This window comes from Triturus cristatus, chromosome 5_2 (genome assembly GCF_964204655.1).
Source record: "Triturus cristatus chromosome 5_2, aTriCri1.1, whole genome shotgun sequence".
NCBI classification, from domain to species: Eukaryota; Metazoa; Chordata; class Amphibia; order Caudata; family Salamandridae; genus Triturus; species Triturus cristatus.
Genome location: NC_140588.1, coordinates 330,623,678 through 330,648,820, shown reverse-complemented (window position 1 = coordinate 330,648,820; position 25,143 = coordinate 330,623,678). Strand labels below are relative to the sequence as shown.

At 46.2% G+C, this 25,143-nt stretch overlaps 1 protein-coding gene across 2 annotated transcripts in view; it reads left to right on the top strand.

The window, feature by feature from the left end:
• The window catches only part of NUP153 (nucleoporin 153), a 608,884-nt gene that overhangs the window by 221,975 nt on the left and 361,766 nt on the right, over positions 1-25,143 (top strand). For both annotated transcript variants that reach the window (XM_085607084.1, XM_085607083.1), the window contains exon 6: positions 12,875-12,991. In XM_085607084.1, coding sequence (XP_085463210.1) covers positions 12,875-12,991 — 117 coding nt within the window. The remainder of the gene's footprint in view (positions 1-12,874; positions 12,992-25,143) is intronic.

Below are 25,143 nucleotides of genomic sequence, written 5' to 3'. Positions count from 1 at the left end.
CACCCAAAGGGCTGACAGGTCTAACAGTGTTGATATGATTACTCTTAGGGGTGGTGATTTCAACACTAGTATTTGTTCAGAAGCAGAATGTGGTCAGTGTAGTGCATACGAGAAAGAAAAAGATCCTATGTTCCACTTCGTGCATTCTGAGAGGGGGGAGAAGTTTAATGACATAATGGCTAAACATGATCTGGGCTTTGCAAATATGTTGTGCTCCCCGCCTGTCAATTTCACTCGTACATTTATTGGCAGGGGTTTTGAATCCTTAATTGATTTTATAATTGTACCTAATCGTTATGCAACATGGACTGACAGTTTTAAAATCCACCCTAATGTTTTAAGTGACCATCTACCCCTGAGTATTGATTTAGTTATACCAAATCAAGTCAACCAACTTAAAAATAATATAACATGGATGCAAAATATTGCTTTAACTCGTCAAAATGGATATTCCCTGCGATTGGGGGGGGGGGGGTGTATGGGACCCTGAGGAGGTCAATGTATAATCGTGAATACATAAGAACACACGTTAGCTTGCTTACAAGATAATGCGGATCATGATGATACATTGAGGGCCTTCTCCTATATAACGCTAGAGATAGAAAATTCCCTAAGACCCCAAAACAAGGTCCCTCTGGCCCGGATCAATGGTTGGTTCGACTCAAAATGTACCAAAGCCTATACCCAACTAAAAGGAAGCATTACATAAAACAGAGAGAAATCAAGAAGAAATTAGTAGTGGGTGTAGGAGGGTGTACAATTTAGCCAGAAAAAATAGGAAAAAAGAACTGAAAGACCAGGCATGGGATACGCTTTATGAAGTCATTAAGGAAGGACTGCACTTCAATTTTGCAGGCAGTCAATGGCCCTTTTCTTTCCAACAATGATGGTGCTAGGGTTGAAATTGCAATCGATGAAAAACTATGGGTTGACTTTTTTTCGAAAGTATACGGTGCCAAGGGGATTGAAGAATATTTTTATTGACTTGGAACCAATAGAACAGGAAGGCAGTTTAGGCTTCACCCCTATTGAGTTATATATAACACTGGATGAAGTTACAGCAGCAATAAATGCTAGCAAAGGAGGCACAGCCCCAGGCCAGACGGTATACTGATGGACCTTTTTTAAATCCATTCCATTACTGTGGTACCCGCTGCTGACTCTAGTATTGGAGGCGTGCTGTGCGAGGGGCTTCATAAAATCCTGGTCAGAATCGGTGATTATTCCGATTTTTAAAGAAGGGGAACAAGATAACCCTGCCTGCTACCGACATATTTCGCTTTTAGACTCTTTAGCTAAGGTAGCAGGCAGGATTGTGTTAAATAGATTACAACTATGGGCTGAGCACAATAATATTTTAAGTACAGTACAATATGATTTTAGACGGGTTAGGGACTGTGGAACAGGTTTTAAACTTCACTATGCTATTGGGAAAGTATACTCAAGCCAAGGAAGGGAAACTGTATGTGGCATTTATGGACCTCTCCGCTGCTTTTGATTGTGTTGTACATAATAGACTTTGGGAAATCCTGATGGATCTAAATGTTGACCCACTATTAGTGCAATTTATGAGACAAATGTATACTGGGGCATGTGCTAAGGTGAGGTATGGCCTGAAGGGCGGATGCACTGCGCACTTCCCAGTGGAGAGGGGAGTGAGGCAGGGTTGTGTCCTGGCCCCATTTTTGTTCTCCTTGTATACCAACGCCTTAGAGGAGGAACTGGTGGCCAGGACAAGAGATCCTCCACAATACAAAAATAAGTCGATCGTGTCCCTGCTTTATGCGGATGATGCGGTGCTTATGGCCAGGACCAAGCTAGGCTTACAGAGCGCTCTTACGGCATATATTGATTTTATGGATGGCCGAGGGTTAAAAATTAATATTAAGAAAACCTTTGTAATGACATGTGGGAAGGGGAGAAACAAATGCAAAAGCTTGGTACTAGGGAATGATAGGATATATGCAACTGATACATTTTCCTATCTAGGTGTTTTATTGGAACACACTGACTCATGGCACCCAGCGATTAAAAGTAGGACTCTGCTCTTTAAGAGGTCAATTGGGGCCGTGATTAAATTCGCAAAAAAACTGGGTAAAAGACCTCCTGTGATTATACTCAAAATGTATAAGGCAAAATGTTTAAGCATTGCAATGTATGGGGCAGGAGTCTGGGGGCACCATGATGTATCCCCAATACAAATAGTGGAAAATATATTTTTAAGGTTCATTTTAGCAGTTCCGCAGAGCACTTCAGTCTTGAATTGCCACAATGAGCTTGGAATCCCCTATATTCCTGACGTGATTAAAATACAACTGCTGCTATTATGGCATAGAGTATGGACGACTGCAAACACAGGGTTGAACAGGGGAATCATTGGAGACACTATGAGTCTATGCTATGCAAATAAGATCCCCTGGTTGAATTTTATCAGAAAACTTTTAAAAGATTTGGATAAACTTGATTTTACTCACCCTGAAACTATGAGCACTATTTCTAGGAAGGACTTCAAATTGTTATGCCTGACGCACTTAGAATCCTTAAGAGTCGTAATGGAAATTAAGAAAAGTACTGTGACTCAGCACCACCTAATTTTGACAACTTTTAGTATACAACCATATTTGGTCTGGTGCATAGGAGGGTAAGACGGGTATGTTCTTACTAGACTAAGGTTTAATAATTTCCATCGGTTAGTTAGCTTCCCCATGGCAAATGACTGGACCAGAGATTTATGCCAATGTCCATGTGATGAGAGGTCTACCCAATCAACAATACATGTGATTTTATTTTGTACATTTTATCATTGCGAAAGAATAAGATGGATTCTACCAGTGTTGAAGAGAGTGGGGTGGAAGCAATGTCGTCCTGCTTTTTTATATTTACAAAAGTTTGAAAATGTCTACTGTGTGGGAATTATGGCAGGTTTTTTAAAAAGTGTATTGAGAAAAAGGAAAAGTATAACTACCTAAAATTGGATGGTGGTCTGTTTTTAGGTCTCGCCTAGCTATTGCGTTTACGCAATCGCTATGCGAGACTCTAGTAAGAGGGACATTTCAAAGTGCTCCCAAAAGTGGATTGCATGGCGAGCACGCGCACAATCACGTGCATCGTGTCGCCATGCAATCCGTTTGGGGAAGCGCTTCAGCCCACTGGCGCGTGCATGTGTAGCCACAACCTCGGCATCCTACTTCAAAGGGTCCGCTCCCCTGCTTGGAATGCGCTTCCCCGCCCCCGCCACAGCACTCCGAGAGATTGTTTCCTCCTGGCGCCTCTCACGGCTGTCCCTCCCCCACCACAGGGCTAGTCTCACAGACGCATTGCCATCCATCGATTTCACTTTCATGCCAGTGTTCTCTTTGCCTTTCAGCACACAGCCCGCCCTCCCCCCTCCGTGTTTTCTTGCAGCTTTTCCCAGATCTGAGTCTTAAACAACCAAAATAATAAGTTTGCCCTGCACGCTTTCTGCGCTTACAAAGTTAACATATGCCGCGCTCATTCCCTTTTCATCCTTCTACGGCAGATAACATTAGCTCCATTAATTCTGCGTCTAAGGATTTAAATAACATATGTTTTCTTGCAACTTTAGGCACTTCACACACAGCCCCACTGCTCACACACAGGCATCAAGGCAGCAACAGAATGCTCTGAGCCCCACCAGTGTTTTCTTCCAGCTTTGGCCCGTGTTCTCTTTGCCTTTCAGCACTCAGCATCCCCGTAACCACCATTTAACTAACATCCTGCCACACTCATTCCATTTTCATCCTCTCTTTCACTTTCATGCCCGTGTTCTCTTTGCCTTTCAGCACACAGCTTCTCCGTAGCCACCATTTAACGACAATCCTGCCACACATTACATTTTCATCCTCGCTTTCACTTTCATGCCCGTGTTCTCTTTGCCTTTCAGCACACAGCTTCTCCGTAGCCACCATTTAACGACCATCCTGCCACACTCATTCCATTTTCATCCTCGCTTTCACTTTCATGCCTGTGTTCTCTTTGCCTCTCAGCACACAGCTTCTCCGTAACCACCATTTAACGACCATCCTGCCGTAAACATCATTTAACTATCATCCTTTTAGTTAAAATAAAAGAATTGCCTCTAAGGGTTTAAGGAAGGCAAGGCAGCAACAGAACGCTCTGAGCCCCACCAGTGTTTGCCACACACACATGCCTCTCGCCTATCTCTCCCCCACCTCCGTGTTTTCTTGCAGCTTTGCCCAGATCTGAGTCTCAAACAACCAAAATAATAAGTTTGCCCTGTACGCTTTCTGCGCTTACAAAGTTAATATATGCCGCGCTCATTCCCTTTTCATCCTTCTACGGCAGATAACATTAGCTCCATTAATTCTGCGTCTAAGGATATAAATAACCATATGTTTTCTTGCAACTTTAGGCACTTCACACACACAGCCCCATTGCGCTCACACACAGGCACTGATCACACGCACGCACCCCTGCGTCTCAAACAACCCCTAAAAATAGTTTACCCTGCACGCTTTCTGCGTTTACAAACTTAACATAGGCCGCGCTCATTCCCTTTTCATCCTTCTAAGGTCAATAACATGAGCTCCATTAATTCTGCGTCTAAGGATTTAAGTTACCATATGTTTTTTTGCAGCTTTGCCCAGATCTAGATGTCACGCGCCCAAACAGTGTTTGCCACACACACATGCCTCTCGCCTATCTCTCAACCGCCCTCCCCCCGCCGTGTTTTCTTGCAGGTTTTCCCAGATCTGAGTCTCAAACAACCAAAATAATAAGTTTACCCTGCGCGCTTTCTGCGCTTACAAACTTAACGATTGTCATTATAATTTACATTCACTTTTATTTAAGTATTAATTATTTGCAAAAATTAAAAGCCATTGTTATTTGTAATATCAATACATCTAAGTCACGTAAATACAACACATTGCATTACAAATGCTATAGGTGTCACATTTGCAACAGTTAAAACTATTGACGTACATGAGAAAGCTAGTAATTTCAATATTTTCAATACCAACACATCAATAAAAAATTAGTCAATTTACAATACAAAAAGCTCAAACTTTCCTAATGAGACCTATTGCATTGCAAATGCTTGTTAATTTTTGTAGATTGGTAGGATTGAGATCTCTGTACAGATGGAATTAATTCTTTATATATGTTTGAAAGTATTCTTTTTTAACATGTTACTTTTATGATTTTTAATGTGAAAAAATCGAATAAAGTATATTTGTAATTTTTTTTTTTTTTTACTTCTTCAATTAAATAACTTTGATTAGCTAAGTTAAACACACCAAGGACTCTACAGCAGAGAATGTGGGCAGATGGAGCATACTACCTTTTGTTTGTTCCCACATTGTAACTCAAAGTATAAGTATCCTTGGTCTTAAGAGCACAAGGTTTGCCCCTTCTGCCTTTCACTAAATCACCAGGAGTTGGAGTGCACCTTTTGTCAAGCTTTTTGGTGTATAAAACCTTAAGGTATAGAAGAGAATGGTTACCTGGAACATTTGAGGATGCAGCCTCATGAAAGGTCAGACATCAGACATTTTCAGAGAAACTGACACTCCATATCAAGGGAGAACTTCCAGTTCCTTCTGAGCCACAGGGCATGAAAAAAGTCCTGAGATGCTCATTAGAGTCCTTTGATAAAGAACAGGATCATTTCAACTGAAGAGCCTAACACCTCTTACACTGAAAGATCAAATGCACCACGAATGTCAATATGATGTTGAGGAGCACCACTCCAGAAGTTGTGTCCAGTCCAGATAAAGCCAAGAGAAGGCTTGTTGGCCCACTCCTGCCTTAAGGCCTTGGTCAGAGCAGCGAGAACAGACTGCCAAAAAATGCTGTGTGGCATAAGACTTCATCGATATTGACCATGAAACCTGTAAAGTCAAAAGAACCCTGTTCAGACCCGAAATCGAAGGATATTTCAATTCCAGTTTTAGAGACTTCAGTCTCCAGTTTTCGAAAGACTAGCCAAAGAGGTCGACTTTTGCCAGAAATGGTTTTCATCCACTCTGATACAGGGAAAGTAAGTTCTCTAGCCCAACATCCTAAAGAAGAAAAGCACTTGCGTCATATGTAGTATAGCCAATGCCGGAAGCGTAACAATCCAAAGTAGATCTGTGATGAAGCGAAACAGCGATACCAATTAATTTCTGAAAGAATAAATATCTAAGGTTATATCAACCAGCCCTTCTAGAGTAACGTCACTAAAGGTACTTTGGCAAAAGTTGTTCATATGTGGTTTGCATATTGGAAGGGGATAGAGAGGCCTTCCACAGGTAGATGCTCATGAGATTTGCTGCATATTAGGTTTATACAAGATTTGTCCTGCTGTCAGTTACCACTCACATCTTGCCAAGGAAGAGCATGGTTAGGAGTGAAGTTATTCTTCCTGAGTTTCTTGGCTTCATTAAAAGATTCTCTTGATTTCTATACAAGGCTGAAGTCAGAAATAAGCATTAGCAAAGCAAATGTGTCTTGGACTGATTTGCTCGTACATGCAATGTTAACACATTATAGCAAGACTAAAGGGAGGAAATCTGCTTTAGTGGATAAGGAGAGCTATAGTTAAATAGTCCAGTATGTAGTTAATTGCCAGCACTCAAGAGAAGGCAGAAGGATACCACTCCCAGCCCAATAGCATTAGGGGAGAGACGAATACTCCATTGGCTGAGAGAAAATGTGATTGACTGTTTGGAGCTATTGGCTGAACAGCTGATAGAAGAAAGCCATTTGTTGCATGGGACAATCCAATGCTTATAATATATTAATGTCTTTTTGACAGCTGTGCTGTCTCAATTGAAACTTTAAAAAAAAAAAAAGGGGGGGATATTTTCATAATTTTACACTTTCTAGCTGCAGGTGATAAAGCAAATTAATCCGATTCCTAGTAATGTTATTTGGAATAGTAAATGAATCCTGTTGATATAGCTTCACATAGGTTTTGGAGATTAGTGCCTTTTTCCAGCTTTCCATTACGTGTTTAGAGTAAATCTCATGATAAAGATCTGTGATTGCTACTTTCTTAGTCATTTCTGAACTTTGGTTTCTCATTAACGAACTGACTATATCATCTCCTTGTTACATTTCTATCCTCTAATCAAAAAAGTTTCATTTCTGCATGACAGGGATTTTAAATGACTGATTGGTAAAAAAGATACGTGTAGCATGTGTGGCTGTAGATACACATCCTCTGCATACTCCTGCTATATTGTGTTCTGCTTGAAAATTGATAGTTGTCTTTGTTGGGATTATTCTTAGTAGGGCATGCGCATGGGGAATGACTTGCTTATTAGATTAGTGTTCAAACCCGATGGCAGAGAAAAAACAATCAATGAGGGTACTGGACTCACCACTTTCAAAGTGTGTACTTCGGGCTCCTGAGGTAAGAACTACAGTATCTGTTGCCGAGGTGATTTTCATTGCAGACACCTAACAAAAACTTTAGAACATCACCGGGACATTGAACTTCAATCCCCGACTGTTTGGTACCAGCGACTCATGAGGCCTCAGACTCCATACCTCTGACTCTGGAGAATGAAAAGTACTAGAAGGGACACCCTTTAAAAAGTGGCCCCAGTGTCACTCTAAATACCAATGAGCTGACTCCTATAAAGTCTGTAACCTGTTTCTCTCACCCGATTATTGGCACACAGTGTCTTGTTGGGCTTTTTGGTTTATAAAAAAGACCCTCAGACAGTGAAGAGAGTCATCTATTACACCTCATGATGTACCGACAGTCTGGTGTGGCTGATAAACTCTGTGCCGAGAAAGAGGAGCAGGAAGATGTAGTGTTGCAGTTCTTGCCCGAACACCAGCCTAGCCCACAGATTATTTCAGCCGAAGAGTTAGACATTGAGCAACTCTACGAAGAGCTGCCTTCATCTACTTCTACGGGACGTCCAAGGAAATTCACGGAAAGGGTCATGAGTATTGATCAAGCACACACTGAGGCAGAGCACTGCCTCTCCGGAGGATGTACATCCAGCTCATCTCATAGGACTCTGCCACCTCTCTGACTTGCCTAGCACTTCGGGCTCTGGTTGGCCCAGATGCAAGGCATCAGACCCAACAAAGGATTCTAATAAATTGGATTTGAAAAGTTTCTTCTCCAAAGGTACCAATGAAGCAGACCTAATCCACCGCGGGTTCCGAGGGCTCAGAAAAGCTGTTCCTTGAGAGACTGCAGGAGGAGATTGAGAGGCAGTGCTGCACCCAACCACACACAAGGAAGTTCTCTGCCAAGGACGCTAACGACTCAGAGTCCACCTCCACCCAAATGAGGAGGCTCACTCTTCAGAAAGAGCCTACAGAGGGTGTCTTCTGTGGATGCTGTACTTCAGCCAGAGTACTTTGATGATTCGTTTACTAGTCATCCTGCATGTGCACCTTCTTCCCCACCAGCACTTCAATGGGAGGTGACCCCCCATCACCACCATCACTTGGCCCCAGTCCCTACATCTGCCCTGATCCTCATCCAACAGATGATCCTTGGGAGTATTATGTTGATTCCCCCACCAAAGGATACAGACCTGGAGCATCACCCTGCCTTGATGATCAACTACGATGGAATCATTGAGAGGGCTGCTGTCTACCATACTGTAGATATGCACATTGTTCCCGAGGAAGAGGACTTCCATGTGGAAACATCTACATCTGAGTGGTCAATGCAGTTCCTCTCCATTTTTAAAGGGATGCTCAAGTCAGACCAAGACACTTTTGAAGAACCAGTCGGGGCCAAGGTTGTTACCCCAGGGTAGAGTTGTACAAGCCTTCCCTCCTTAGATCACCATCCACACTGGGGTTCATGTCTCTCCAGACTCCCTCCTGGTGCACACTGGTCATAAACAGGCATCTGAGCTAGCCATTGGGGAGGCTTGTGCACTATATAAGGAAAGCAAAAGAACTGACGCTCTTAAGGAAAAGGGTTGCAGTGGAAGCAGTCACCCACTTGCGAATTCCCAATTCAGTGGGTCTCCTCTTTAGATATGATTAGGCAAAATGGGAGGAGATGAAACGCCTCCTACAACATCTTCTTGAATAATTCAGAGGGGGCGAGAAATTGTTTCAGAAGGGAAAATAATTTTCAGTGCCATAAAGTGAATGCAGATACAACGGTCCGAGGGGTTAACACTTCAGTCATCCTGCTTAGATGCTGTTGACTCTGTATCTCCAGCTTGGAACACCTGGTCAGCCTACCTTTTGATGGGGAGCCCCTTTTTGGTCCACAAGAAGACCAAATGTTAGAGAAGATAAAAAAAATACAGAAAAAAGAGCATGGGGGCTCTACAGACACTTTCCCCTTGAGGCTCCTTTCAGAGACTGCAATACAGGGGTGCAGCAAAATAACTTTCTTGGAACACCCCATGTCATACCTATGCAACAAGCTGTTCCATCACCAGCAGCCAGGCAGGAGTACTCAATCTTCCTATAAGAGTAATTTCAGCAGAGACACTCCCAGTAAAGGAGTCTGCCACAAAGCATTTTCTTCCGTGCATTCACCCTGATCATACCACACCTGTTGGGGAAGACTCCAGGGGTTTCTTCCTCATTGGGAAGAGATCATGTCAGAATTTAGGGGTTCTAAGCATAAAACATGTCCACCGCTTAGAATTTTTGTCAAGCCCACCAGACATCCCACCTGTCCACAAATCTTAAGCACAGAACACATGGGCATGTACTCTACTTTATAGTCCCCAAGATGGGCAGCATCTCATGATCCTCAATAGATAGATCCTATCCGAACATTTCTGTATGGTCACTGTGCAGGATTTTATCCCCCTGCTGTAGCAAGGAGACTTGATGACTGCTCGCGATCTAAAGGATGCATAGTTAAAATATCCATTCACCTGGCTAATCGGCGCTACCTCAGCATCATGGTAAGTGGACAACACCCAGTTCTAGGTACTGCACAAAGGGGTCACCACATCCCCAAGGCTGTTCACGAAAACTTTAGCGGTAGTAGCTGCCCACCTGAGAAGGGGAAGCACATGTCTTCAACCTAGACGATAGGCTGATTAGAAGCTAAGGGAGACAGCAATGCTTAGATGTCCACCTCCCTCCTTCACAAAATGGGTTTCACAATAAACGCCACCAAATCCCACCTCTAGCCTTGCAAATCCAGCCTTTCCTGGTGTCCGTTCTAAATGCTGACACCGAAAAGGCTTACACCAGCCCTCAGAGTGTTAGCTTTCAGCTGCTGCTGCCTCTTTATCAGCCAGTTTGTCATCTTCCAGTCAGAATAGTCATGCGCCTCCTAGGCATGAGGACTTCTTGCACGCCAAAGGTCCCCATGCTATATTTCACCGGCATCTACTACAGCAGTGTCTTTTGACACTAGTTCTAGGCAGAAGGTCATCTACAAGATCTTGTGTTGATTGGAACCAGTATTTTTATGCAAGGTTATTGTGGCAGCCAGGCGTCCCTCCACTAAGACTGGATTTGCCTGCTGGTAGAACAAATTTGTAAAATTATACACAGAAAAGTCTATTGACCCTCTTTCTGCTTCCCTTTCTGATATTCTGCTTTTTATTTTATCTCTTGCCCAGGAGGGCTCTGCTCTGGGCACCTTGAAAGGGTATCTTTTAGCTTTTTCTGCTTTCCTGAGGCTGCCAGGCCAACCCTCCTTATTTAAATTGCCTATTGTACATAGATTCCAGAAAGGCCTTTTACATATGTTCCCTCCTGCCCCTTTTATTATGCCTCAGTAGGACCTTAAATTGGTTCTCACTTTTAATGTGCGCTCCTTTCGAGCCTTTGCATAATTGCCCCCTCGGACTGGTCACCATCAAAACAGCCTTCATATTGGCAATTACATCTACCAGGAGGGTGAGCTGGCTACAGGCTCTATCGTCGAAACCCCCCTTTCTCACGATATTCCCTTACAAATTGGTGCTTCGCACTAGGGCCTCTTTCCTTCTGAAAGTGGTGACTCCTGTTCAGGTGGAACAATTGGTAACCTTGCCCACTTTGTATGCCCCTCTGCATCCTTCCAAAGAAGAGGAGCGACTACTGCCTGGACATAAAGAGAGCATAGTCATTCTACTTTGACCACACTAAAGAATTCTGGGTGGACGACCAACTTTGTGGGGTACATCAGAGCAAAGCAAGGCCGTGCGATGCAGAAGAGGACCATCTCCCGGTGGGTCGTCCTCTGTATCAAAATTTGCTATGCTCTGGCCAAGAGGTTGCCTCCTGAAGGCTTAAGGGCTCATTCCACCATAGCTAGGACTACTACTGTTTTACAACGTGGAGTTCCAGTCCTGGACATCTGTCAGGCAACAACATGGACATCCCTGCACACGTTCACCAAACATTACTGCCTGGATGGTCAAGTCCACAGGGACTGCCATTTTGGTCTGCAGGACTTCCTAGTGTAAATTTGTCTGCAGTCCCTCCTGTGGTGATGGCATTTCTTGGGTATCTATTAAAAGGTAAGGCATCTGAGGCTAGATTTCTCTATCAGATGGACAAGTTACTTACCTTCTGTTACTCCTTATCTGGTAGAGAAGTGAACTAGCTGCAGATTCTTTACAGACCCACCTATCATCCTTCACGCACTGCGGACAAGTTTCTAGGTTGATCCCGATCAGGGCCCTAGTTTCTTAAAATCACTACAATTGCAGTACTCTTCATGGCTCCCCGTTTCTGTCCTTGAAAATTGTGAAAAGTAACTGAAGTCAGTGCACTGAGGTGGCGCCTATATAGGTGACGCGAACGTCACTCCCAGTGCAGACATCACGTGGAGCTGACCAGTGCCATCTACCGGCGTGCAGAGGTATTGCTCGAAGATAAGTCTTCCGGATCCAGTCTGTCGCCTGGGAAATTCAGAGGTAAGGAATCTGCGGCTAGATCATGTCTGTACCAGATAAGACGTTTCTCAAGGTAAGTAACATGTCCTTGTTTTATAGCCAATACTATAGGCTATTTCTAGCTCCACTATGCCTCCACCCGATGTGCGAAAAACAATTTGGAAATAGAGCGGATGACCATGCGCATTACCTAGAAGAGGAGTCATCACAGGATCTCATGACACAAGACTTCTTTGAAGAAGAAAAAAGTTGTAAAAGTCTGAGTCAACGTTGGATAGCAAAAGTAGCAGAGCTTTTGGATTGATAGCACTACATGCAGCTAATAGATGCTTACAAGGCAAATAACATAATCCTTCAGAAATATTAAATTCAAGAGACACATTTTCCATTTACCTCTTGTTTCATTCCTGGAGAAGCAACATGAATTGCTCAGATTTTCGGCGGTTTCATTCAAATGTAAAACTGCATTTGCCATTTGGAAGAATAGGTCCATAGCCTCCCAAAATAGTTCAGGTTTTTAGAAAATGCCTGTATCGTGCAGTGAGTGCTTTGAAATTGCAAGCCCAACCATCAGTTTACCTCTACTGGGCTGCTTCCTGTGCCTGCTAGAATGGTGAGATCATCTAGTAGTTTAGAGCTTTTTCTCAAACTTTTGTTTACATAAAAATATAAATCTCAAACTGCACAAAAATCATAAAAGAACAACAAAAATTAAATCCGCAATGAATCTTAAAGGGTAATTTTGCAGTTGGAATGAGCATGTGGAATTTGGGACAAACTGAAATATTTCGTTTAGCTTGGAATAATTGAAAAAATAGAATTGACAAATGTATCCTCAGACAATGATAGTATCTGAGATGCACAATGGCATTTTATGAATGGCTGAGAAATCCTAAGCCTGGACTAGAAAAGAGCAAGCAATGACTTTTATAATTTTCATTATTGATTGGTTTTTGAGTTTCTGTATAAGTGGTTTATTTCTGTTAATATAAAAAAAAATCAAATTTTCTAACAAAAAACATTTATCTTTTTGGCAGTTCTTTTAACAGTTGTAGTTTATTTTTCAGGCACCATTGAGACGGCAAATGAAAGCAAAGCAGAGCAGCGTGCAGTCCTATGGTGTGACTAGTTCCACGGCACGTCGAATATTGCAGTCGCTAGACAAGATGTCAAGTCCCTTAGCTGTAAGTTCCATTTAAATTTTTTCCAATATCTCTACATTAGTAAACTGTTTAAGCGTTTTATATAGCGCTGGCCACACCCGAAGGTATCAGAGCGCTTTACAGCCTTTATCGTGATTCAGTCGAACACAAAGTATTCAATAAAAAACATTTATGGCATCCACAGTTTGTTTGAATTGTAGGGAATAGGCATGCAAGGAACTGCTTACATCACTTCCATTTGATATTTAATAATGCAAATAGACACCTAACCGTCGGAGTGGTAGAGGGTGAGAGTGAAATCTATGGCCAAATTGTTGAATTTCATGGAAAATGTATATTTCTGTCTGCCTGTCTGTTGCCACTCTATGGTTTTAGTTAGGGTTATCAGAGATAGGAATTCCCCAGATTTTTGCAAATTAATAACTTTGGGCCATTTGATAAATCTCCACAAACCTATGCAGACCTATTGCCCCTTCTACATTGGCGGACGATGCAAATTTCACGGTGATTTGTCAAGGGGGTGGGGGGGGGTGGGGGGACCTGACGGTGTTAAAAAATAAAAAAAAATTATGCCCAAAACTCGTTTTGCCCCACTTGCTTGTAGCGGCTAAATGCCCAGGCTGATTTCCATGAAATTTAGCATGATTGTATATTAAGGTGTCTAGATGATCCTTTCCGGTGTTACAGGTAAGTATTCTTTAAGTTATTAGATTAGAGATATGCTTCCAAACACCCGCACATTGCTGCAGAAAGCTCCCATTGAACGGGGACGATCACGAGGGTTGAAGCCCTAGCTTTGCGCTTTTTAATCTTAAAACCTGCTGCTATTTAAACTTTTTAATCTGTTGTACTAGGAGAACTTTCGGCTGTATTAGGAGAACTTTGTGTTATAGTCTTTTTAATAAATTTGCACAGTCCACTTACCCGCACCTTAAAACAGACTTTCACTCGCTTTTGCGAGACTCCTCCTCCTTCGATCGGGCCAATCCACAGGCGGCATCTTTGCTTGGGCTTGAGTGGCTGGGCCTATTTCAACCAGGGGAATGCAAGCCCGCAGAGCGCGCGCGCCGATGGCGCGCCAGAGGCAAGCCCGTCTGCGCCCGTCCGCGCCTGGACGGGCTTAGGGCCAGGATTCTTGGCTCCAACTACAGAAAAGTGCCTGAAATACTCTCGGGAGGAAATTATGTCGCTGCGCGCCCCTAAAAGAGCAGCATGTAAGTACATTTTCAAGGGAGCCAAACCCTTTTCTCCATGCAGGAGCTGTAAGGTGACACAAGCAGACAGGGGCAAGAACACTCTGTCATTGGCCCTGTTAAATTGTAGATCTCTGCCCTGCGCTAGAGTTCAACTTTTTGATACAGGACCATGACCTGGACATTCTGTTCTTGACAGAAACCTGGATTACGGCCAATTCAGGGGCGGACATGGTCTGCGCACTTCCCCCCAGGCTTTCTTGTATACAATTTGGATCGATCCCGGGGCCGAGGGGGAGGCATAGCCATCATTTACAGAGATGTGTTCGTATGCAGGGCTCAAAACAGTGAGATACAGGACTGTGAAAGCTGTTAGTTCTCCTTACGGACCTCCCCCACCGTCACAGTTTCAGGCGTCCTGATATATCGTCCTCCAGGGGCCTTGGGGAGCTTTATCAGCTCCCTCATGGAAACTGTCACGCTGCTGGCCGCCTCTACTACCAATTTTATGGTGCTGGGGGACTTAAATCTTCATTTCAATGAGCCTTCAGATTTAATAGCTGCAGATCTGTGCTGCGACCTGAAAGCATCCAACCTGAATTTAAGCAACCGCGGTGCCTCTCATATTAAGGGTCACCTTCTCGATCCTATCTTTGCAAATATTCCACACCTAGAGGTTCTGTCCGCCTGTCCTTTACCATGGTCAGACCATTTCTTGATACCTATGACTCTGCAATGTGACCCAAGGTCCGTTCTGTCCCCCAGAGTCTATTCTCTGGAAAGAGCTTGGTCTAAACTCTCAGTGGAAAGTTGGACCGCGCAGCTTCAGAACTCATATATTTTTTTTTTTTTTAGAATGTTTATTAACATTTAAGAGCATGCACGCAGCTTCAGAACTCATGCCCTCCCTTGGCCGCTGACCCGGCAATGGCCGATGTGGCCTTTGATCAGTGGGTGACCAACTGCTTAGATGCTATTTTGCCGAAAAAGAGAGTGGCTAAGAGTGGGATCAGAACGGGCTCGACCCTATGGTATACTCCAGAATTGCGAACCCTGAGGAGAGGATGCAAGAAGCTGGAGAGGACCTGGAGAAGGGACTGGGGGGTGGCCGGTCGGGAGGAATATCGCGCAGCTATTAGGATGTACAAGAATGCCCTACGCGGGGCTAAGGCCCAATTTTTCGATGAAAAAATAAAAAACGCGTCCAACTCTTCTAGAGAGACCTTTAAAGTGGTTAAGGAGCTCCTCAAAGTCCCTGAGCCACCAGTTATCCATGATAATCCCGCTGAGAAGTGCAGAGAACTCGCGGACTACTTCCATCTGAAAATCGAGAATATTCTGTCTGTTACCTCGGGCTTCACAGAGCTCTGACGCAGTGAGCCAAGGAAGAGGAGTACTTGCTCTACTTGATTCGTTTGACCCGATATCTGAGTTGGAAGTGATAAAGGAGCTTAGCTCTATGAAGAGCGGCTCTCCAGGGGACCCTGCCCCAATGAGGTTCCTGAAACAAGTGGCTTCTGTCATCGCGGCCCCGGTCATGAACCTCATTAATATGTCCCTTACTCAAGGTGTGGTACCATCGGGCTGGAAAAGAGCTGTTGTGAAGGCACTCCTGAAAAAACCTAGTCTGGATCCTTCGGACCTGGCTAACTTCAGGCCCATCTCTCTGCTGCCGGGGCTTGGCAAGATCGCAGAAAGGCTGGTTAATCATCAACTGTCCAGCTTTCTGGAGTCCAACGGTCTGCTTCGAGAGACTCAAACCGGCTTCCGACCGGGTCATGGCACCGACACCGCCCTATTGGCAGTTGTGGACGAAGCTAGAAGCATTCTGGATTCAGGAGGGTCAGTGGCAGTGATCCTCCTGGACCTCAGTGCAGCATTCGACACTGTTAACCACCAACTGCTGATCCATTAGCTGTCTAATGCGGGAGTGAGAGGCGTTGCGCTGCAGTGGCTTTGCTCTTTCCTTACCGGCCAGACTCATCAGGTCTGGGAGGGCAGCGAGCGGTCTTCACCAATCCCCCTCCAGTGCGGGGTGCCACTGGGCTCCTCTTTGAGCCCCACATTATTTAATGTGTACATGGCCCCCCTGGAGGATGTGGTGTCGCCATTTGGGATAAAAATCGTTAGCTACGCCGATGATACCCAGTTGGTGGTGGCTCTTTCCCAATTGGTGAAGAACCCTGATGTGCTGCATCAATGCATGTCCCAGGTGTATACCTGGATGTGCGAATCTGCACTGAAACTGAACGGCTCTAAAACCGAAATCATGTTGCTAGGGCTTGGGAGTTTGGTTGGAGCAGGATCTCTCCTTTAAGACCCAGGCGAAGAAAATGGCAGGGATCTGCTTTGGGCTTCTTCGTTCTGCTCGCAAAGTCCTGCCCCTTCTTCCTCCCACCTCAAGGAAGTTACTCATTCAGGGGTTGATTATATCAAGGCTAGATTACTGTAATGCGATCTTCCTTGGCGCCCCAGAGGCAACCCTGAGGAAGCTCCAACAAGTACAAAACGCCGCGGCCAGGTTATTGACCAATGCGCCTAGGAGACAGTCGGCTAGACCAGCCTTGAAGACTCTGCATTGGCTCCCTGTGCGGGAGAGGGTCAAGTTTAAGTCCCTCTGCATAGCACATAAAATCCTGTAAGGTAAAGGCCCCCCTATTTTAAGAAAGCTAGTGGTGCCCTATAAAGCCTCAAGAGCCTTACGCTCCGACCAGAAATTCCTTCTCCAGGTTCCTAGGGTGTCTAAGGCCCGTACGGGCGGCAGAAGATTTGCGGTCCACACAGCCACCCTTTGGAACGCGCTCCCATTGGAATTGCGTTCAAAAATTGGCACTCTCCGCTTCCGGAAGCTGCTGAAATCCCACTTATTCCCTCTGTGATGTGTTTGATTAGGTTTGGCCAGGGTGTGTCTGATCAAGCGCTGGGATGCCAGAGGGTAACTACGCGCTATACAAGACTGAAAAAAAAAATAAAAAAAAAAAAAAGGTATTTTAACTTGGTGATACCCCACGCTGGGGTAGTTTAGCAAAATTTCGCGGAATTACCACTGTTTTGTGGGTTAGAGCCTTAAATCAAGGTATTATGTTTTATTATTTTCTCTACCTGTTACCACTTGGAGGGAATAGGTAGGAAAAAATATAGTTTCTATGTATTTTTATTTTTTTAATTTACGCAGTACTGCTTTGGAAGTACCCCAATTTTTTTTTCCACGTTGTAAAAACACTAATACACTATATTTCACAAACATAGTGTAATACTGTGTCTTCAGTTTTTAACATAATTATTTTTTTTAAAACTACGCAGTACTGCGCTAATACATAGAAATTACCACACAACTCAAAAACATTTTCAATAACAAACATTTAGTAAAACAGAAATCTACATACTATGTAGTACCGCAGACAATTGTTTAAAAATGTGTAACAAATATGTACAATAATTTCCATACCTGTTTAAACTTTAATAAAGTAGTAAAAGGTAGGGACCAGAATAAAACCTAATATGTATATCTAAGGCTGTAACCCACAACACAGCCAAAGTGTAATGAAAATAATATGGTTGCCTTTTAATTGTCATCACCATGTGCCATTCTATACCACAAAAAGTTATGGCAGTGTACCTTGGCACAAGATACAATTCACGCAAGCCTGTACTATTGTATTGCGTTACCCTTGCATTACACATGTTGTTGCATGGGCAACCCTATACTTATGTCACATTTAGAAACCAACGCAATGCCACCATGCATGATCCTGCGTTGCTTGGATAAATCTAGAGAAATACAAGGCTGCGCATTTTGTTGTTTTGCCTTTATCTGAACATTATAATCTAAATTCCTGGTCAATTTCACCTATGTAATTATGCTCTCCACTGTACGCCATCCCACATCATTCTACTATACACCACTCCACTGCATGGTGTTCCACTGTACACCACTCAACTCTACCAGTGACAGCCAGCATGGCTTGCGGGGGTGTCGTATGTCGCTTCGGGGCAGGAGGGGTAGCACATGGGGCAGTTTAAAAAAACAAAACAAAAAAAACTTACCTTGAGGCCGGGTCTCGTGTCTCTGCTTCTTCCTCCAACTCCAGGAGCGGGATGCAGGCAGGCAGCCAGGCTCCCTCCCCTAAGCCAATCATAACGCTGCAATGCAGAATTGTGATTGATCTGAGTGCCGTGACATGTCGCTCAGTCAGGGACTAGAGGGGTGGGCATGTTTTCCATGCAGGCTGTAATGCTGCACGCATGGATCACGGGGACAGTGCACAAAACTGTTTTGGGCTGCCCACGAAGGCCGATCGAACAGTAATTGCGCACTTATGAGTAGGCAAACCACTCCTCCTGTGCTCCGAGAGCAGAGCAACCCAGCCCGCCCGCAAAGCAGCAGGACACGAAGCATAAAATGAAATAACTCGTTATCATTTTGTTTCTACTTGGCACTGCTTACATCAGTGGGGCGACGCTTCTCCGCCATAGCGGAGTAGCCTCTACTGCACTCTACGCTAATTAAATGTACCCCACTCTACAACACTCTACTGTATGCCATTACTAACAGTCAGTCCTTGTAAGCAGCTGCCAGCTGAAACAAGACTGGAATGCGATTTCGACATTCTACGCAAAAGGAGTCCGTATCGATCACCTCTGAAACTTATGACTGTACTAGTTCTAAGCCTACATGCTAAAAGTGTAGGAGAAGCTCCTGATCAGGTACTTCGCTCAAACCAGGGTTGGCCGAATATGCTCTCTCGTCCTTGTGTAGGATGCAGAGTCATGCAGGATTGGAAAGTCTTACTTCATCAGAAAAAATTGCAGATGGTGCAAAATGCAGCTGTTAGGCTCCTATTAAACCTGTCAAAGCACAAATCAGTCTCTAAAGAAATCCGGAAACTCCACTGGCTTCCCGTGGCACAACGTATCCAGTTTAAGATACTATGTCTAGCCTACAGGGCCTTGAATAACACGTGCCGGTATTCTTGGAAAGCATCTTCTCTTCGTATCATCCTCGCAGACAGTTTTGCAGCGTGAATCTTTCTGGATTCACTATGCTGTGCATTATTCCGCGATCTTGTGGTTGGGTCCGGATTCGTAGTCTTTCCTTTGTTTTTTTTTTTTTTTTTTTTTTTGTAGCCCAGGTGGGCGTCGACGTCCACCATTTGGTGCACCTCCCGTGACGTCGTCGTGCTTCCTGCGGAAGTCCCACCTCTGGGGCGCCATCTTCAGATTCTTTTTTCCGCCGTTGGGTCTGGATCGTCATCGGGAAGCTCCAGAAGTTCACTCGGAGGAAGAAGGAAGAAAAGCGAGTTTCATCGATAGAATCAAGAGAAGACATCAGGAAAGAACAGATTTCGACAGGAACGCGAAGAAAGAAGACCAGCGAGCCTTTTTCTTCGACGACCTTGGAGAATGCACGCTCAGAGACCCTGAGCGAAATGGACAAGACGCCATTCAAGTTCTGCCCAAACTGCCACTACAAGTTCGCGCAGAAAGACCTGCATCCGGTCTGCAACCTCTGCCTACCGGTGGATCATCAGAGTATCGACTGCAACGCCTGCTCAGTCTTCGCGCCGAAGACACTCAGGGTGAGAGAGAGGCAGAGGAGAGCCAACGCCAACATGGAGGGCCAAGGAAAACCCCCGACACTCTACGCGCTGGGCCTCGACACGGACGACGAGGACAACGTCGCCGAGACAGCCGAAAACTTCACGGTCGTAGAGACCGACAAGAAAAAAGAAGACGAGGTAAGAGAATCGTCGAGCGCAAATCAAAAAACACCTCAAACACGAGGGTGACTCGAGAAAAACGGAGTCAAGGTCCACGAAGGGAGCCCCGGCGCCGAAAACTTCGACGTCCAAAGGGGGAACTTCGGACAAAAGGCCCAGCGGATCCTTACAAAAGGACTCCCTGGCGCAGAAAGACGCCGAAAGGCAAGGGTCGTCGAAATCATCCCATGAAACGGGCCGATCGACGCAGAAAGAACGTTCGACGTCGACGCAAGTTTCATCGAAAAGACCCGCGGTCGACGCCGAAAGCATCTCCGAAATGGAGAAAAAAGAGGCGGCTCGAGGCCGAAATGGAGAACATCCTTCAAAGGAAGAAGGAGTTCGACGCCAGGATGAAGGAATTCAAGATTCCAACGGTTTCATCGGCGGACGTCGGCGAAGTCGAGGATGAGTTCGACGCCGAAGGGCTGACAAGGGACCTCGAAGAGGAAGAGGAGCCCTATTATGAGGAAGAAGCCGAGGAAGAAGACCAACAATCGTTCTTCGAATCGGCGACATCTACCGGCAACGACGTCGAATGGCAAGATCTCGACACCGAAAACCCGGAGGAGGCCGTGGACACGTACCCCTCGAGGCCTTCGCCACCCGACGACATCGGGGTGTACAATATGGTGGTGAAGAGCGCAGCAATGGCCTTCGGCGTCAAGCTCGACGAGGAGAGGCCGAAAGCAGATTTTCTCGTCGAAACACTGCTCCCCATCCAGACTAGGAGCCAGTTCCTCCCCATGCTACAAAGCGTGATGAACCAGGGGAGAGAAGCCTTCAAGGAGCCTGCCACCTGTCGGTCGATCACGCCCAGGACAGAGAAAAAGTATAAACACTCCTCCCTGGACCCACCTTACATCAAGGGTAGCGTCACCGCAGACTCCATCATTGCCTCCACGGCCAGGAGAAGGGCCAACGTGCCAGCAACCTCGGGCCCACCTCCAGATAAAGAGAGCAGGAGAATCGACCTCACAGGCAGAAAGGTCGAGAGGAACGCCGCAATGCACTGGCGCATGGCGAATTCAAATGCACTCCTAAATAGACACCAGTACCAACACTGGGATGAAATGGGGGAGCTAGTAAAGCACCTCCCCGAAGAATACCGCCAGAGAGCCTCTCACCTGGTAGATGAAGGCAAGAACATCGCCAACTCCTGTATAAAGACGGCGTTGGATGGGGCAGAGACTTCAGCAAGACTCATGGCCATAGGGGTCACAGAAAGGAGGCATGCATGGCTAAGAATCTCGGGATTCAAACCGGAAGTGCAGAACAACATCCTTGGCACCCCCTTCAACGGAGAGACACTGTTCGGAGCAACGGTGGACGAGAAGCTCACCCAGCTCAAGAAGGAGAACGAGACAGCGAGGTCCATGGGGGCCCTGCAGCTGAGGGGAATGAGACGAGGAAATCCCTCGAGGAGACCCTACGGTAGGGGTGGAAGCCAACAGGGGACGTCGCACCAGGCGTTCCAACAAGGTCAGCAGGGCGAAGGTCACGGACAAAGTCAGCAGAAGCAAAGCTGGCAATATCAACCTCGGGGCCAGTCCTTTCGAGGGAGAGGGAACGGACGTGGCCAAAGGAGGAGAGGGGGCGATCAGCCCTCCTCGAAGTGACTCAGCACGCAAGAAGACGCCCACCCTCGTCAGGCCCCCAAGGGTGAGGCGCAAAAAGGTGTCATCAGGGGGAAGAGAAGATTCAAGAGCCTACGAGCATACGTCACCGGTAGGCGGAAGGCTGAGGTTCTACCTTCAGGAGTGGCGGCGCATAACCACAGACAAGTGGATACGGAACATCGTGCAGTACGGATACTGCGTAGACTTGGAGAAAAGACCTCCAAACAGAAAGCCGAAGGGAAGACAGAGATCGGCCCAAGAACTGGCAATACTCAGAGAAGAAACACGGAAACTCCTGCAAAAGGGAGCCATAGAGACAGTGCCGTTCAGGGAACGCAACAAAGGGGTCTACTCAAACTACTTCGTGGTTCCGAAGGTAGACGGAGACCTCAGACCCATACTGGACCTCCGGTACCTAAACAAGTTCGTCAAAACACAAAGGTTCAAAATGACTTCACTGCAGGAGGTACTGCCACAGATAAGAGAAGGGGACTTCATGGTCACCGTGGACCTCAAAGATGCCTACCTTCACATCCCAATAAACAGAAGGCACAAGGGCCTTCTAAGATTCAACATCGAACAGGAACACTACCAGTTCACAACCCTGGCCTTCGGATTAAAATCAGCACCAAGGGTCTTTACAAAATGCCTGTCGGCGGTAGCGGCACACCTACGAAAGCAGGGAATACACGTATACCCCTACTTGGACGACTGGCTGGTCAAGGCAAACTCACGCGAGAAGTGCGAGAGGCACGCAAAACGCGTAACAGACACCCTCACAAATCTGGGGTTTTCCATCCACTGGGGAAAATCGTCGCTGGAACCGGAGCAGGTAAAGATTTTCCTGGGGGCAAAGATCAACTCCCTACACAATACGGTAGTGCCCAGCGACAGGAGGACAGATGCTCTACTGAAGGAGACGCAGCTCTACCAGAAGGGTTGAGCTCTGACAGTGAGGGCGGTGAGCAAGATGATGGGAATGATGGCGTCCTGTATCCAGCTGGTGCCGAATGTACGCCTGCACATGAGACCATTCCAGGAATGGCTGCAAAAGCAATGGTCACAAGCAAACGGAAGTTGGGAGGATCTAGTGGTTGTTACGCACGCAGTGCAGGAGGAGATAACTTGGTGGAACAGAGACAACATAACAACGGGGAGAAGCCTGACACCACCAAGCCCAACAGTGACCATTACCACGGACGCATCACAGAAGGGATGGGGAGCGCACATGGACAACCTCAGGGTGAGGGGTCTATGGGCTCCAGCGGACGCGGTCCGCCACATCAACTACCTCGAGTTGAAAACGATACTGCTAGCCCTGAAGGCATTCCAGAAACACCTGTTCGGCCAGAGAGTGTTGATACAGACAGACAACACCATGGCGATGTTCTACATCAACAAACAAGGGGGGACACAGTCGTTCCCCCTCTCATCCCTAGCTCAGGAGACTTGGAGATGGGCCATACCTCTCAAGATAGATCTACTGGCAATTCACCTGCCAGGAAAGGACAATGTGGAGGCAGACTGGCTGAGCAGGCAGACCTCAGCATCGCACGAGTGGGAGCTCAATGGCCAGGAAACGGAGAAAATCTTCCAGAAATGGGGGACTCCCACAATAGACCTGTTTGCAACACGCCACAATGCAAAATGCCGAAGCTTCGCGCCCAGGCAACCAGATCAGCAATCCAGGGGAAATGCCCTATGGATAAGCTGGTGGAAGACATTTGCCTACGCCTTTCCACCGATACCCCTGTTGCACAGAGTGCTAGAGAAGTGCAGAACCAGCAACATGACTCTGATCCTGGTGGCCCCACAGTGGGCGAGGCAGACATGGTTCTCACAGATTCAAGAAATGGCGCAAGGCAATCCGTACAGGTTCGAGAGGAAAAAGGACCTGCTCTCAATGCAAAACGGAGAGGTACTGCACCCAGAGCCAGAGAGCCTCAACCTGGCAGCATGGCTCCTGAAGACCTAGAGTTCGCACACCTAAAGTTGCCTCAGAGCACCATGCGAGTGCTACGGGAGGCAAGGAAACCTACTACAAGAAAGTGCTACAGCGCAAAGTGGAAGAGATTCACGGTGTGGTGCAGGAAAAAGGGACTGCAAAACAGGATGACAAGAGACTCAACTGTGCTGAGGTACCTCACACACCTTCTAAAGAGTAACCTCTGCTCGAGCTCCCTAAGGGTACACCTAGCAGCGATCGTTGCCTACACCAGAGGTGAGAAAGGTGGAAGTTTCTTCACCTCGCAGGTGGTGAAGAGATTCATGGAGGGAGCCAAAAGAATGGCACCCCCGAAAAGGTTGCCGCCGCCGGCATGGAATTTAAACGTGGTTCTGACGGAGCTCATGAAGGCGCCGTTTGAACCCATTCACAAAGCCACTCTACAAATGTTGACGATGAAAACTGCCTTTCTAGTGGCCATTACCTCACTACGCAGGGTGAGCGAGCTTCAAGCACTAACGCTACAGGAGCCCTACATTCAAATTCACAAAGACAGGGTGGTCCTCAGGACGGACCCCCACTTCATGCCCAAGGTAGTGTCGGCGTTCCACATGAACCAGACTATCCAGATACCGAGTTTCTTCCAGAACCCGACTACAAACGCAGAGAAGGCCCTGCACACCCTCGACGCCAGAAGAGCGGTGATGCACTACATTGAAAGAACCAAGGAACTCAGGAAGTCGAAGCAGCTGTTTGTGTCCTTTGCTACCAGCTTCATGGGTAGACCAGTGACCAAGGGCACCATCGCTAGGTGGATTGCCCTCACTATTCAATTCTGTCACAAACAGGCTGGACAGGAGCTAACGGAGGGGGCCCAAGCCCACTCCACAAGGAAGAAGGGGGCCACAGTTGCCTTCCTGGCAAACACGCCCATCCAAGACATTTGTCTCGCAGCAACTTGGGCATCCGTGCACACGTTCACGAAGCACTACTGCGTGGACATTCAAATGAATAAGGAAGCACAGGTCGGACAGAAGGTGCTACAACACATTTTCAACGACCAGCGATCATCTTCCACCCAGCCACCACAGAAATAGGAAAACCGCTACAAAATCTATGCACAGCATAGTGAATCCAGAAAGATTCACGCTGCAAAACGAAAAGTTTCTTACCTGTCGGTGTAGTTTTGCAGCTTGAAGATCTTTCTGGATTCACTAGCGAACCCACCCACCTCCGCCAGGAAGATGAGGCTGGAGGAAGAGGGGGTGAAATGGATAGGATCAAAGAAGTGGAAACGTACAGAAATATGGACAAAAGGATTAATCAATCACCTAGGGTAAAAAAAAAAAAAAAAAAAAGGAAAAAACAGGGAAAAAAGAACCCGAAGATGGCGCCCCAGAGGTGGGACTTCCGCAGGAAGCACGACGACGTCACGGGAGGTGCACCAAATGGTGGACGTCGACGCCCACCTGGGCTACAAAAAAAAAAAAAAAAAAAAACAAAGGAAAGACTACGAATCCGGACCCAACCACAAGATCGCGGAATAATGCACAGCATAGTGAATCCAGAAAGATCTTCAAGCTGCAAAACTACACCGACAGGTAAGAAACTTTTCGTTATGTTCTACTGGCGCCAGGCTTAAGATGATTCCGAGGAT